Source organism: Onychostoma macrolepis, chromosome 01, assembly GCF_012432095.1.
Source record: "Onychostoma macrolepis isolate SWU-2019 chromosome 01, ASM1243209v1, whole genome shotgun sequence".
NCBI lineage: Eukaryota > Metazoa > Chordata > Actinopteri > Cypriniformes > Cyprinidae > Onychostoma > Onychostoma macrolepis.
The window spans coordinates 34,130,881-34,145,812 of NC_081155.1; the positions used below are offsets into that span (position 1 = coordinate 34,130,881).

A 14,932-nucleotide genomic window follows, 5' to 3' on the forward strand; every position below is an offset into this window, starting at 1 on the left:
TACGGGCCATAAGAAGGCCAGCAGTGCCGTATCATTGCCTTAAGTGGCCCACATCTGCATGCTATCTGGGTATGGCATATGTGCCCTATGGTGCATGTTTGAATAATTATTTGCATGTTCCTGATACTCACAGCTAGAACGCAAAATGATAAACCAACTGAATTTAATGCAAGACCTCAAAACTGAGAATGAAACCAACACTAAAGATGCTTTAATAGTATTTAATTGTATGTTTAACAGTCAGTAAAAATCATGTGTAAAACAACAAAGTAGAAAGAAAAAATTAGCTTGTCTGAGACAAATGATCTGCAAACATTTAATGCCAGGTAAACCAGAGTTAATTTAAGTATAGATTATTAAAGGACATTTTTTAAGAAATGTTTTTAAATGAAATTTTCTTAGATTACATTTTATAGTATATTTTTAAAAGCCCTTAATCATTTTGCAGTACTTTCAGTTACAGAACAGTTACACTTCTGTGTAATTGCGTAATTGTCAACACAATCTCATGACAATTATTTGGACTGATAAAATGATAAAAGATTGCATAATCTTAACCTTATTTTTAAAATAACTTGAATGTGCAAGACTTTCAGGATTACTGATTTCCAGTTATTTTACCTATACATAAGAAGTCTGTTATGCTTTTTATATTGAAAATTGGTATTTGTTATCATATTATTTCAGTTTATCACAATCATAATCACACTTTTTTGTCAAATAGTTTTACTGTTTACTGCACTTTGTTATTCTCCTAGTTATTCAATTTAGTGTCCAGTGAATCAGAAGCCTTGCACTTTCAAAGAAAATAGTTTGAGGTGGATATCATACAAAAATGTAGATTGTAGAACAATAATGGTAAGGTTCAGGTGTTCATTCACTACACAACATTGCCATCTTGAATGAATTCTCATGTTGACTATGTGTGTGTGCTAGTGCTTTCTGCGCTCCAACGTGATCCAGATGCCTCGCTCTGGTCGCAGTACCAGTTCACCCAGTGGCCGGAGTTCCTCCCTCTTCTGACATGCCACTATGTTAAAGTAGCGCAGAATAGAAGCCAGAATAACCTTTTCCTCCATTAAAGCAAAACGCTGACCTGAATACACACAAACATAAAACTGTCAGTTATTATTAAACCTCTGGAAAAATATAGAATGACACATTATATAATGTAGGTCTCACCGATGCAGTTGCGAAGGCCGGCAGAGAAGGGAATGAAGGCATAAGGATGTCGACCAGCGCAATTCTCTGGCAGGAAACGCTCAGGACGGAACTCTTCAGGATCAGGGAAGAAGCGAGGGTCACGGTGAAGGGCATAAGTTATGATGATGACATTTGCTCCTTTAGGAACTTTATAGCCATCTATAGAAGACACACACAGATATCTTGTCAAATGATATAGTTTCTTAAAGGAATAGCTTATCGAAGCATGAAAATTCTCTCATTATATATTAATCTTTATGTTGTTTTAAACATGTGTGGTGTTATTATTTCAGTGGAACATAAAATAAAAAGGATATCCTACTTTTTGTTATTGCATGGAAAAAATCTAAAGATTATTTGTGTGTGTGTGACATATGAGGATGCAAATTTGTATAATGACATGGGTATGACATAGATATTACAAGGAGAAGGTGACTTATGTGGACATTACCCCATGTCCCCGTTTTTCAAAAGGCTTATAAAGTAAAAATGCACAAAGTTTCCTGTAAGGGGTAGGTTTAGGTGTAGGGTTGGTGTAGGGCCATAGAAAATACAGTTTGTACAATATAAAAACCATTACGCCTATGAATGTCCCCACAATTCACAAAAACAAATATGTGTGTGTGTGTGTGTGTGTGTGAAAAGAACAACACTAGAATTTGCAATGATATTTGGGGTGAGTAAATAATAACAGAATTACATTTTGGGAGTGATCAGCTACAAGTACATTATTAAATATCTCCTATTGCAGTTCACGGAAGCAACAAGGTCATAAGGGTTCGGACCTCTTTGTTTGTAAATTATTGCTGTAACTGATGAACATAAAGTGGATGAAAACAAGGAATGAATGAATATGTGACAAGTAGACTAATATAAGGAACTCACTGATCTGTGTATCCTCACAGATGGTTCGGGCAAAAAACGGAACAGAAGGGAAGAGACGCAGAGACTCCTTTATCACACACTCCAGATAACGCAGTTTCTTCAGATCCTCCGTGTTAATTGGCCTCTCAGACTCGCCTGACACACACACACAAACATATTGCAAAATTATTAAAATGACTTCCAAACTGATTACAAAGTAATGATTTATACACCTATTCTTGGTGTTTAACTGCATAATATGAACCACAATTGGGCTTAACGCACCAAAAACTTCAAATAGTTCTTGTTGCGCCTTCCTTTGGACTTCAGGATGGGAGCCTAACAAGTGTATGGCCCAGTTCATGGCAGCAGCTGTCGTGTCATGACCCTGCAAAATAAAGCATAAAGGTTACCTCACCAAGTTATCTTGGTTTTAATAATTTTAAAATTTCAGTAATTTGGTAAACCCATGAACAAGATGGTTTTAACACATATTGGATCAGTTTTATAATGCAAGTTATTTTTTAATGAAATGAATTTTAATACAGAAAATGAGGATGATAATGACCTAGTTTTCCAAGCCTTGCCTAATAACACACAAAACAAGCACTGTACATTAATAAAAGAACACAAATGTTACAGGACCTTCATATTTAATGGTATTAATGAATTTTTTCAGAGTTATCATAGCATTGTTTTAACCCGCAAGTGCCACTAGCCTGTGTTGTTTTGAGCAGTGAATAATTTTGTTCCTCTCATCATTTTAACAGTTCCTACCTCAAACATAAATGTGTCCACTTCCTCCTGGATATCTTTGTGAGTTAAATTTTTCCCATCCTCATCTGTTGTTTTTAACAGCATGTCCAAGAAAGCCCGTCTTTTCCTCATCCCCTGATCTGATTCGCTGTCAGACTCAATGTAGGTGATGTACTCTGCCCTCTCGTTAATCACCTACATGACAGAAAGACACACAGGTGATCAGAATGCAGCCTTGACCAGACTGAATGTGGTTGGGTATTACATAAACACTCACACTCTCTGTGAAGGAGTGAAGGACTTTCAGACTACGGTTGTGCTCTCTGCCTTCACCAAAATAGTTATACACAAAATCTGGCCAGTACCAGGGCATCCTCTGGCGCCTGGTGATGATGTCACTCATTCTGTACCGATCAGAATAATAGAAATTGAAAGTATTAGTAAATTTCATATTCATTCATTGGTAACACTTTATACTTTCATTAATGAATAATTAACAGACATTATGTAATCATGAGCTTCATTCAGCTTCTTTGTTAATGTACTTTAGAATGCTAACAAATGTCACTTCAGTTCACATATTACCTGTACATAATGCTCTTTTTTACATTTATAAATGTCATGAAAATATAGCTTAATTAGTCAGCACTTCACAAACTATTCATGTTAACATATTATTAATTAACTCATAATCACAGTCTGTAAGGTCATATATTCAATCTTCATTTGTTACGTAGACTACTATTTTCACATCTTAACAAATGATTTATTAATTATTTGTTCATGTTTTTTGCAGTACCCAATCTAAAGTGGAAACTATTCATCGATTATAAATGTTTATAAACATCTACTTATCATTAGTACCTTTAATGCGCAGTGATCTTGATGGCAAAATATGTCCCAAATTACCTGAATTCACCCTATTTACACATCTTTACAAACCTTTTAATAATAATTTTTCATGTTTTTTGCCGTACCCAATCTAAAGCTGAGAATATTCATCATTTGTAAATGTTTATAAGCATTTATCTTTCAGTATCTTTATGGGCACTGGACTTTTAGCTGGTGTAACAACATTTGTGTAAATGTTGGTTAGTTAAGTTTATCTAAATGCTTGCTAAAGACATAACACGTTGCAATTTGGGTGTAAAACGTGTCTTTATTGCCTCAACACTTATCATATATTGTGTATCTTCAAACAGAATATTCCTTAAACCATACATCAACAGGAGGGGGGGGGGCATTTTTATTTTTAACATTTATCATTTATCAAAACAATGTAATATAAACAGACTGAACTGGGTTTATAGTAATCAAATTGACCCTTGTACACTGTTGACCCATTAACCATCTATTTAGAACTGGAAGTATTTTGAAGTATTGTGAAACTTTCAGAACACTAAATATAACCATGACTCTTCTAGACTGTTCTAGACTTAAACACACAAAATCATCTGTTGCATGGCCTTTGGAATAAGGCATGACCAAGGAATAAAAGCGAGCTCACCAAGCCGGTTAAACACACACAGTTATTTGCAGAGTTTCAAACCAGTATTGATTTGTACTCTGATTCACAACCTTATATCTGTCTAGAATCCACCCTAAAAATGTCCCTTCCATATTAACATTACTAAATGTAAAAAGCACTTACCTGTACACACTGCGCACATACTCAGAGTCATGGTTGCTCTGTGCATAGATCTTCTTTCCCATGGCAGTCTCTGAAATGTAACAATTCTGATTTGAATTTTGATACTTGTTCACATCCTCAAACAAATTAGGTTGCATTGTAATCCTCACTAAAAACCAAAACCACCATAAACACACAATGTCAATATGACTTAGGCAGGTTGGATGCCATATACTGAACTTTATGCAAATGAAAACGAGGCTATGAGGAATAAATAAGATGTGCTCCATAAAGGTTCAAAAACATAAGTTTCAAAACTCACAACTTTCAAGTTGTGTCTTGTTAAAAGTACCCGTTAAAATGTACAGAAAACTACACAAACCACAGATGATGTCAAGGGCACAGAGAGTGATGTAGTTAAAGCAGTTGAAAGGGCCTTTTCCAGCTTGTTTCTCAAGTTTCTCTATGAGCACCTCCGCTTGTTCATTCATCACCTCCAGGAACTCAGTTAGTATAGAGAAATGAAATGTTGGGGTCAACATCTTACGTCTGCGTCTCCACTTATCCCCAGTACTAGCAAAAGGAAAGATAGAAGGGAATTTGGGACAGGTGTCCTTTCTTTGAGTTTAGTGTTCAGTGAGTTTATTTATTCTCTAATCTTCTTTATAGATGATTTGATAATTATTTGCAAAGGGATAATTATTTGTTTGCTCTTAATTATTCAACTGAATAGAATCAGTATTGAACTGTCTCAATCAGAATACTACTGTCTTCAGTTGAGTTGCTTATCTCTGAATTAAATTATGAACTTTACAAAGTTATTGAAATGAAACGAATCAACACTGAACTGACTGGAGCTGAATAATGACACTATTGTCTTTTTAGAGCTGCTTTACAAGAATGTGGATTAGTCTTGTTGAAGTTGGCATCACTGGTTCAGATATTATACTATTAACTGGTTCAGATATGATACTACTAACTGGCCCTGTTTAATACTATGAAGTTGCTTTGAACTGATCCCTATGACTTGACATTAATTAAAATTAGCCTTTATTAAGTTGGTAAACAGTTTACCTTGTAAGTAGTCCTGTTCCCAGCCAGGGGTGCAGAAATTTGTATGCGTAGGCCTTGTCCATGTGAACAGGGTTATTTAACACTGTCTGTAAGAGTGACATAAAAGTGAGGACTTGTAAAACTGTCTTTGTTACCACTAGGGTTGATTATACACTGAACAAATTATAAACGCAACACTTTTGTTTTTGCCCCCATTTTTCATGAGCTGAACGCAAAGATCTAAGACTTTTTCTATGTACACATAAGGCCTATTTCTCTCAAATATTGTTCACAAATCTGTCTAAATCTGTGTTAGCGAGCACTTCTCCTTTGCCGAGATAATCCACCTCACAGGCATGTCAAGATGTTGATTAGACAGCATGATTATTGCACAGGTGTGCCTTAGGCTGGCCACAATAAAAGGCCATTCTAAAATGTGCAGTGTTATCACACAGCACAAAGCCACAGATGTCGCAGGTTTTGAGGGAGCGTGCAATTGGCATGCTGACTGCAGGATGTCCACCAGAGCTATTGCCCGTGAATTGAATGTTCATTTCTCTACCATAAGCTGTCTCCAAAGGGGTTTCAGAGAATTTGGCAGTACATCCAACCGGCCTCACAACCGCAGACCACGTGTAACCACACCAGCCCAAGACCTCCACATCCGGCATCTTCACCTCCAAGATCGTCTGAGACCAGCCACCCGGACAGCTGCTGCAACAATCGGTTTGCATAACCAAAGCATTTCTGCACAAACTGTCAGAAACCGTCTCAGGGAAGCTCATCTGCATACTCGTAGTCCTCATCGGGGTCTCGACCTGACTGCAGTTTGTCGTCGTAACCGACTTGAGTGGGCAAATGCTCACTTTCGATGGCGTCTGGCAAGCGGTGGGGTTATGGTATGGGCAGGCATAAGTTATGGACAATGAACACAGGTGCATTTTAGGTCCATAACATACGCCTGCCCATACCATAACCCCACCGCTACCATGGGCCATTCTATCCACAACGTTGACATCAGCAAACCGCTTACCCACACGACGCTATACACGCTGTCTGCCATCTGCCCTGTACAGTGAAAACCGGGATTCATCCGTGAAGAGAACACCTCTCCAAAGTGCCAGACGCCATCGAAAGTGAGCATTTGCCCACTCAAGTCGGTTACGACGACAAACTGCAGTCAGGTCGAGACTTCCCTGAGACGGTTTCTGACAGTTTGTGCAGAAATGCTTTGGTTATGCAAACCGATTGTTGCAGCAGCTGTCCGGGAGGCTGGTCTCAGACGATCTTGGAGGTGAAATTCTCTGAAACCCCTTTGGAGACAGCTTATGGTAGAGAAATGAACATTCAATTCACGGGTAATAGCTCTGGTGGACATCCTGCAGTCAAAACGCTCCCTCAAAACCTGCGACATCTGTAGCATTGTGCTGTGTGATAACACTGCACATTTTAGAGTGGCCTTTTATTGTGGCCAGCCTAAGGCACACCTGTGCAATAATCATGCTGTCTAATCAGCATCTTGATATGCCACACCTGTGAGGTGGATGGACTATCTCACTAACAGAAGTGCTCACTAACACAGATTTAGACAGATTTGTCTTTTGTGTACATAGAAAAAGTCTTAGATCTTTGAGTTCAGCTCATGAAAAATGGGGGCAAAAACAAAAGTGTTGCGTTTATAATTTTGTTCAGTGTATATTAAGTATTCATTGAAAAACTTTGTTAGCAATACAGAATTAAACAACATTGTGTTGAATATTGCATTCTATTTTATTCCTTGCATTAAACATTTTACAACCCGAATTCCGGAAATGTTGGGACGTTTTTTAAATTTGAATAAAATGAAAACTAAAAAAATTTCAAATCACATGAGCCAATATTTTATTCAAAATAGAACATAGATAAATGTTTAAGCTGAGAAATTTTACAATTGTATGCACAAAATGAGCTCATTTCAAATGTGATGCCTGTTCCAGGTCTCAAAATAGTTAGGACAGGGGCATGTTTACCATGGTGTAGCATCTCCTCTTCTTTTCAAAACAGTTTGAAGTCGTCTGGGCATCGAGGTTATGAGTTTCTGGGGTTTTGGTGTTGGTGTGGTTGTCTTTGACGTATTTTTCATTTAATTATGCACCAAATGTTCTCTATAGGTTAAAGATCTGGACTGCAGGCAGGCCAATTCAGCACCTGGACTCTTCTACTACGAAGCTATGCTGTTGTAATAGCTGCAGTATGTGGTTTTGCATTGTCCTGCTGAAATACACGTCGTCTGGAGGGGAGCATGTGTTGCTTTAAACCATTATATACCTTTCAGCATTCATAGTGCCTTCCAAAACATGCAAGCTGCCCATACCGTATGCACTCATGCACCCCCATACCATCAGAGATGCTGGCTTTTGAACTGAACGCTGATAACACGCTGGAAGTTCTCCCTCCTCTTTAGCCCGGAGGACACAGCGTCCATGATTTCCAATAAGAATGTCAAATTTGGACTCGTCTGACCATAGAACACTTTTCCACTTTGAAACCATTTAATTTTAAATGAGCCTTGGCCCACAAGACACGACAACGCTTCTGGACCATGTTCATATATGGCTTCCTTTTTGCATGATAGAGCTTTAGTTGGCATCTGCAGTGTTTACCGACAGTGGTTTCTGGAAGTATTCCTGGGCCCATTTAGTAATGTCAATGACAGAATCACGCCGATGAGTGATGCAGTGTCATCTGAGGGCCTGAAGACCACAGGCATCCAACAAAAGTCTTCGGCCTTGTCCCTTATGCACAGAGATTTCGCCAGATTCTCTGAATCTTTTGATGATGTTATGCACTGTAGATGATGAGATTTGCAAAGCCTTTGCAATTTGACATTGAGGAACGTTGTTTTTAAAGTATTCCACAATCTTTTTACGCACTCTTTCACAGATTGGAGAGCCACTGCCCATCTTTACTTCTGAGAGACTCTGCCTCTCTAAGACATCCCTTTTATAGCTAATCATGTTACAAACCTCTTCCCTCCATCCTGGACATTTTCCTTGCACGATGCTCCAGCAAGGCCTCCAGCATCGTGAAGGACCCCACCCACCCCTCCCACAACCTCTTCCAGCTCCTGCCATCAGGAAAAAGGTACCGGAGTATCAAAGCTCGTTCTGTCAGATTGCTCAACAGCTTCTTTCCCCAGGCTGTGAGAGCTCTTAACTCCAATCTCCCTGTCCCCGCTCTGAAACCATGAACACCTCAGCCCCCCAACTATAAATAACTATTGACAAATTTCTCCTAAGTGCAATTCTGGGTGTGCTACACACAGGTGAGTGGGCTATACAAACCACCTGTAGTAACGCACTCGTCCCACTATATGCACACTAGACACTTTCTATAAACACTCCCTGCAACAAAGACTCAATAAGATAATATATGTTTACTTGAATATTGCACCACAAAATAATGTTTACTGGAGCATTGCACTACTAACTCTTTTGCACTATGCGCTGCTTCCCACAAAATCTCTCTTCTGAACAATTTAATGTAAAAAATATATATTTCCTGCACAATTTCATGTACAAATATCTCTTTAGAACTATTTCATGTACAGTATTTATGTAAAGTTCTTGTACAGTCTCAGTTTGTGTACGTGTAGTCAACTAGGTATAGTAGTTATAGTATTTATAGTATATGTATAGTCAGATGGTTAAACTGTTGTATAGCCCTATTGTGTTTTTTGTTTTTTTGTTTTTTCCTATATTTGCATTGCTGTATGTGTATCTCATGTCTAACTAGTATGTAGCACCGTGGTCCTGCGAGACACGACATTTCGTTCCACTATATGTCCACACATGTAGCAGAATGACAATAAAGCTCAACTTGAACTTGAACTTGAGACCTGATGTCAATTAACTTAATTAGTTGCTAGATGTTCTCCCAGCTGAATCTTTACAAAATGCCTTTTCAGCCCTTTGTTGCCCCCGTGCCAACTTTTTTGAGACCTGTAGCAGGCATCAAATTTGAAATGAGCTAATTTAGTGGATAAAAGTGTAAAATTTCTCAGTTTAAACATTTGTTTTGTTCTCTGTGTTCTATTGTGAATAAAATATTGGCTCATGTGATTTGAAAGTCTTTAAGCTTTCATTTTATTCAAATTTAAAAAAACGTCCCAACATTTCCGGAATTCGGGTTGTAAGTCAACTTGGCAACAATGGCTGCTGAACTGAAATGAACTGAAATAATGGTTCCTCTGATCCAGAACTTTACTATCACCACTAAAACTAGTTTTTAATCTGCTTAAACATTTTCCTTATCCTGTTGTTGAATTTACACTTTGCAGCATTGAACTTTAACATACTGAATGGTCTCTTTGAATATTCTTCTAATCTTTAATGTCTTATGTATTTCTTTGTACATAGATATCATACATATAGTATCTTTTTCTTTTATCTAATACACAGTCATCAACTTTTGTGGTGCCACTAAAAAAAGTTCACTCACTAAGGTTATCTCGATCTTCAAACATCCGCACCTATTGTGTAATATACTGTCACTATAGGCCAGAGACCCTGATCATAACAAGTGAGTGTGAGCGTATTTCTGTCTACATGCAAGTGGACAATACCTCGATAGTCTCAGCATGGTATAAGATGAGAAAAGGGACAGGTCCAATCCATAATTTAAACAGAGGAGAATCCCAGAATTCTTTTGTGTAGCCAACCACCTGACAAAAGAAATCTGAAAGACAGTTTTCAACTTTTATACTTCAATGCATTTGAAGGGTTACTTTAATTCCCTTGTAAATGGAGTTGTTCACAGTAACATGAACTTTCTATGTTAAAATTTATAGAGACAGGAAATAGTTGTCACATAAGAAACTATACGTTTTGTTGTTGTTTTAATTTTAAAAATAGAATAATTTAAAATATAATTTTTATACACTTTTTTGATAGTCTCTTTTGAACATTGATTTGAAAGTTGCACCTATGTGTCAACTAACTCTCAGAATTAGACTGTCTGATTAATATCTGCTGACTCTATTGTGATGGTCTTTGCAAGTATTTCAGCTTATTCTAACCCTAACCCTACCAGTCTACTACTCACTCTGAGAGCTGAGAGAATGTGTTAAAGGGACCATCAAAATAAAGTGATTTCGAATTTTCAGAATAGAAATTTTAAAAATAGAACACTTTAGAATATAACATTAAAAAATAAAAATAAAGATAAAAAACAGAATACTAGGCTATGCAGTCTTTCAATTAATGTCATAAACGGCATCAACTGCATTAATAGAACAATTAAAAATTGCCTATTCTTTAAAAGAATTATAGCATAACAGTGCACACTTTCATTGCTTTTTTATAGGCTATATTGTTCGTTTTATTGTTGTCATTCTCTAATAATTTATTTGTAAATATGATCATGTATAAATTATAGGCTATGTGTATTTTATATTTATTGACGAGATTCGAGCAGACAAAACATTGTAAAGATGCTGGGAAGAAGGAAAAAAATTGACCGATATAACGCTCTTCTCACCTCCAGCGTTCGATTTAAACTGCAGTGCGTCTCCGATGAACGGATATGTGTTTCCAATGCCCGGGACTGGCTTCAGCTCTTTCCAGTTGTGCAGGTAGTTTTTCAGCAGCTGGTAGGTGATATATGTCAATAGAATAACGCAAACCGTCGCGGCTACGAACCCAAAAGTATACACACCGACGAGCGAGACCATCTTGCCACTGAGACGCACAGCGATGCGTGTGTGTCTCTATGAGCTTCCCAGTGTTTCATAATGATTTTGCTGCTGGACTTTGGATCCTGACAAGTAGCCTACAGCAAGTAGGTAGCCTACGGCAAGTTTACTAAAGAACTGCAGAACCTCTGAAATAGGAAAATTTGGTTGCTGTGTATATGTTGGAAAATCGTGGAAAGATTAAAATGTGCTATGGCTGTTTGTGGCTCGTAAGAAGCCTGCACAATCTGCATCCCAAGTTAAAGTAGCAAAAAATACAGTTTATCATTGGAACAGTCCGTGGAAAGCCATTGTACACGAACCAGTGTTCATGCATGCCACAATAAAATCAGGGCCATCCCAAGCTGGCGCGGGGCCCAGTGCGATAGGGATGTGCATCTCCATGAGGCCGATGCTATACGCATATCGATGCATAGCCAACAATATGATACATTGAAGATATATATGAAGCAGCTAGTGATGCGATACGATTCACCCCTATTAAGCCGCCTTTCTACTATCTCTGACGAACGACAAGCGACAGACCGGAAGTCATTCATTTCTAGTAGTGCGGGAGCTGCGTGGAGTTCCGATCATATGCGTATGCGGAAAATTCGGATCCGGTTTTAGCTTCTGGTGCGTTAAAATATTTGAACTTCTGCGGCTAGACCGTATGCGACCGCCCGACCAGATGTGATTCTATTATGCCATGGTCTGGAATACTCGATTCTGAGTGGCTGGCAGGTGTTGATTAAATTCGTTTAACTGCACAGGTAGTTCCAGGTCATTTTAATCTATATTAGTTCTATGTTAATGCGCTTCCTATAAACATTGGTAACCATATAACATACCGTTACAGTTGAATAGTAATACTGACGAAAATAACCGTCATTTTTATCGTTCCGGTCAAATATTGCAGCACAAATATTATTAACATCTTTAATATGTGAATACTGACAAATGACCATGGCATAAACGGGATAATCAACGCTGTGCATTAAACGATTTGAATGCACTTCGCGGAGGCAATCACCCGACACAGTTCTTCGCCTCCAGGTCGTGCATTCAAATCGTTTAATGCACAGCTAGCCGTTGATTATCCCTTACTTAAAAACTATGAGCGTAAGGTTAGAATTACCAATATTTTGTTCACTTTAACATTATTCTTTAAACACTGAACTGAATATATGCGAGGTAACGGTTGCTGCACGACCAGTTTGAAAGTACTGTGAGACTGCCACTAGGGAGAGAAATGCGACAGTCGTGTGCGAATGTTGTGTGTGCAGTGGAAAGGCGGCTTTACGATGTAGTGCGATTCGATTTCGATTCGATTCAACACAATGCTATTCGATGCAATACAATTGAAAAAATATGATCGCTTTTAATTCTTTGGTTCAGACAGACAGCAAATCATAAATTAGCGATTATCGTCGATTTGGTTGCACAGACACTATTTAAACTAAACTGAGCTAGACAATGACATCTCTGAATTCAATAATGAAATGCCTTTAACTGAAAATTGAGTGTTTAATCTTGTACATTACTGACACTCTGTTCTCCAATTTGATACTGTTAAGTGCTTTGACACAATCTGCATTGTTAAAAGCGCTATATAAATTTAAAAAATGAAATTAAAAAATAACTTATGTGTCTTCTGACTTCTAAAGCCTCGAGGCCCTGTTTCATAAAACAAGTTTACCAAATAGGCCAGGCTCATTTCAGTTAGTTTGACTCACTGTCAAATAATTTGGTTCCATAGCCTAAAGCAAATTTAACATAGATCAGCCTCAGTCACTGTGGCTATACTGGAAAGATAACCTGGTTCGGGGCAGGCAAACTGTCAGGCTAAGCTCTAACACTGACCAATAGGAATGCAATGATATTACCACTGACTCTCTCACATACTAGCCTTTCTCTCTGGTTTTATAACAGCTGTACCTTTTATAGTTAGAACAGATAGCATTAGAACATTACAATCTAACATTGCTCTTTAAAGCATTAACAATTACTAACCTAGAAGTTAAAATCACTAAATTCGAACTACATTTTAACTGCTACAAGCAACACACATTAACTAATCTGAGTTTAGTAATTAGGACTGTATTAGCTTACATTTTATTTACCCATTACCAATAGTCCCTTTACAGTTACTGATATCATAAAATCCTCAGAATTATTGCGCACCGTCTGTTTAGCGCGCATGCGCGCAGCAGCGCTCGTCCACTCGCGTAAACCCACTCCTGACAGCAAAATGGATATCTTTGCATGACTTTCTAACATTTACAGATGAAAAAATATACTCGTGACATGTCAGTTATGCACCGAGGAAAACACAACGTCTCAAATGCATTAAACAGCACAAATACATTCACTGTTTGCCATGGTGGATTTGATTTAAGGGCTGCTTACGAATAAGCGTGCGCAAATTTGATAGTGTGAATTTACATTGCCGCTTTAGCCCCGATTGATTTGTTAGGTTATTTCAAGTCAGGTTTTGGACTTTAATCCAAGTTTTTCCTCAGGTCTCCGCAGTGTTGTTGCCAACTTGTATCCGATGCACACTTTTTAAACCGATGCATCGCATCGTTAACCTTTTTTTGCCGATGCACCGAGCGAATCGGGGAATCTTCCCATCCCTACAGTCCATGCTTTTTCTCAGGATCGTCATATGACGGTAGAAAGAAAAGGTAGTTTACTTTATGGTAGTTTACATAATGTTTACATAATCATGAACGAATGGTGTTCAGTAGGGTGAATGGCATTATTTTTAAGTGATTAGGTATGTCCAAAAATCCTCCTCAAGCATGAGAAAGAGCAGACATAGCCTACGACAAGAAATCACTGAAAATTACTTAAAGGTAGGCTTAGCAGTTCTACAATGAATTATACAATTTCACTTCATTTTCCAGCTGAGGAGACAAATTTCAGGACATGGGTTAAAGTTAGCTTTTTGAACAGGTGTCTGGATTTAAGAATGCGTCCAGTGTTTATAGCCACATGCGTACAATGAAGTTAGGATAGGCGACCTACTATCACTTGTCCTCAGTCCTGCAAAAAGAAATGTCTGTTTCCAGGTTACAGCGATTGGAGCTGCAGTTATTCAGCTCCGCGGGAGAGGGAGGTATTGAGCGCGGTAGTCATCGCTGTTTTTATTAGTGCGTTTTACTTAGGTTAACGTACTTACTTTTTCTATTACATCATGTACTTACACAATGATTTTTTAAATTTTTTTATTATAAATGGAAAAATAACTCATTTTCAAACTGATCATAGATCATTTAAATAACGCTGGCGTACACCAAACTAGCTAAATATTTCATATTATTACCTATATTTTTATATTATATTCTGTAACAGTAATATTGTTTGTACTTACCTCTTCTGTTAGACTTAAAGTTGAGCGTGTTGCCTAGGAACGGGTAAGTTGGACTAATCCCAGGGACAGGTTTCAGTTCTCTCCATTTATACATGTAATCTTTAAGCAACTGATATGTTATGAAAGTCAGCACAAGTAGAAGTGAGAAAAAAACCACCGATCCGTTCAACAGTTCACCAACTAGCATTTTGTTGTTTTGTTAGATCTGTAGTAGGTTTTAGAGGAGCTCCTCGCCTGTTAAATGGGAGCTTGAAAATGTACACCCCCCTTAAGCCATGGGATGTGCTTAGATTTTCAAACGCACACCATGCCTTTTGTTTGTTGTTTATTCTGCACAAGC

The 14,932-nt window shown here is 37.9% G+C and overlaps 1 protein-coding gene across 2 annotated transcripts; it reads right to left on the reverse strand.

The window, feature by feature from the left end:
• Window positions 1-207: 207 nt before the first annotated feature.
• LOC131532214 (cytochrome P450 4V2) lies at window positions 208-14,828 on the reverse strand. 2 transcript variants are annotated; one of them, XM_058764793.1, is made up of 11 exons: window positions 14,593-14,828; window positions 10,110-10,222; window positions 5,528-5,613; window positions 4,836-5,026; window positions 4,475-4,544; window positions 3,101-3,227; window positions 2,845-3,018; window positions 2,353-2,455; window positions 2,089-2,223; window positions 1,183-1,362; window positions 208-1,096 (listed from the first exon to the last, which is right to left on the reverse strand). In XM_058764793.1, exons 1-11 carry the CDS (start codon window positions 14,777-14,779, stop codon window positions 933-935), a joined length of 1,530 nt encoding a protein of 509 aa, XP_058620776.1. In that variant the 5' UTR covers window positions 14,780-14,828; the 3' UTR covers window positions 208-932. The 2 variants fall into 2 exon arrangements, with proteins under 2 accessions (XP_058620776.1, XP_058620086.1); XM_058764103.1 differs by lacking the exon at window positions 14,593-14,828 and adding an exon at window positions 11,024-11,276.
• Between the last annotated feature and the right edge of the window lie 104 nt (window positions 14,829-14,932).

Coding starts and splice junctions, on each gene's coding strand:
- LOC131532214 (XM_058764103.1), bottom strand. CDS start 11,216: ATGGTCTCGCTCGTCGGTGTGTATACTTTTGGGTTCGTAGCCGCGACG. Junction 3,228..4,474: donor TATGTGCGCAGTGTGTACAG/GTAAGTGCTTTT, acceptor TGATCGGTACAG/AATGAGTGACATCATCACCA. Junction 3,019..3,100: donor TTCACTCCTTCACAGAGAGT/GTGAGTGTTTAT, acceptor TCTGTCATGTAG/GTGATTAACGAGAGGGCAGA.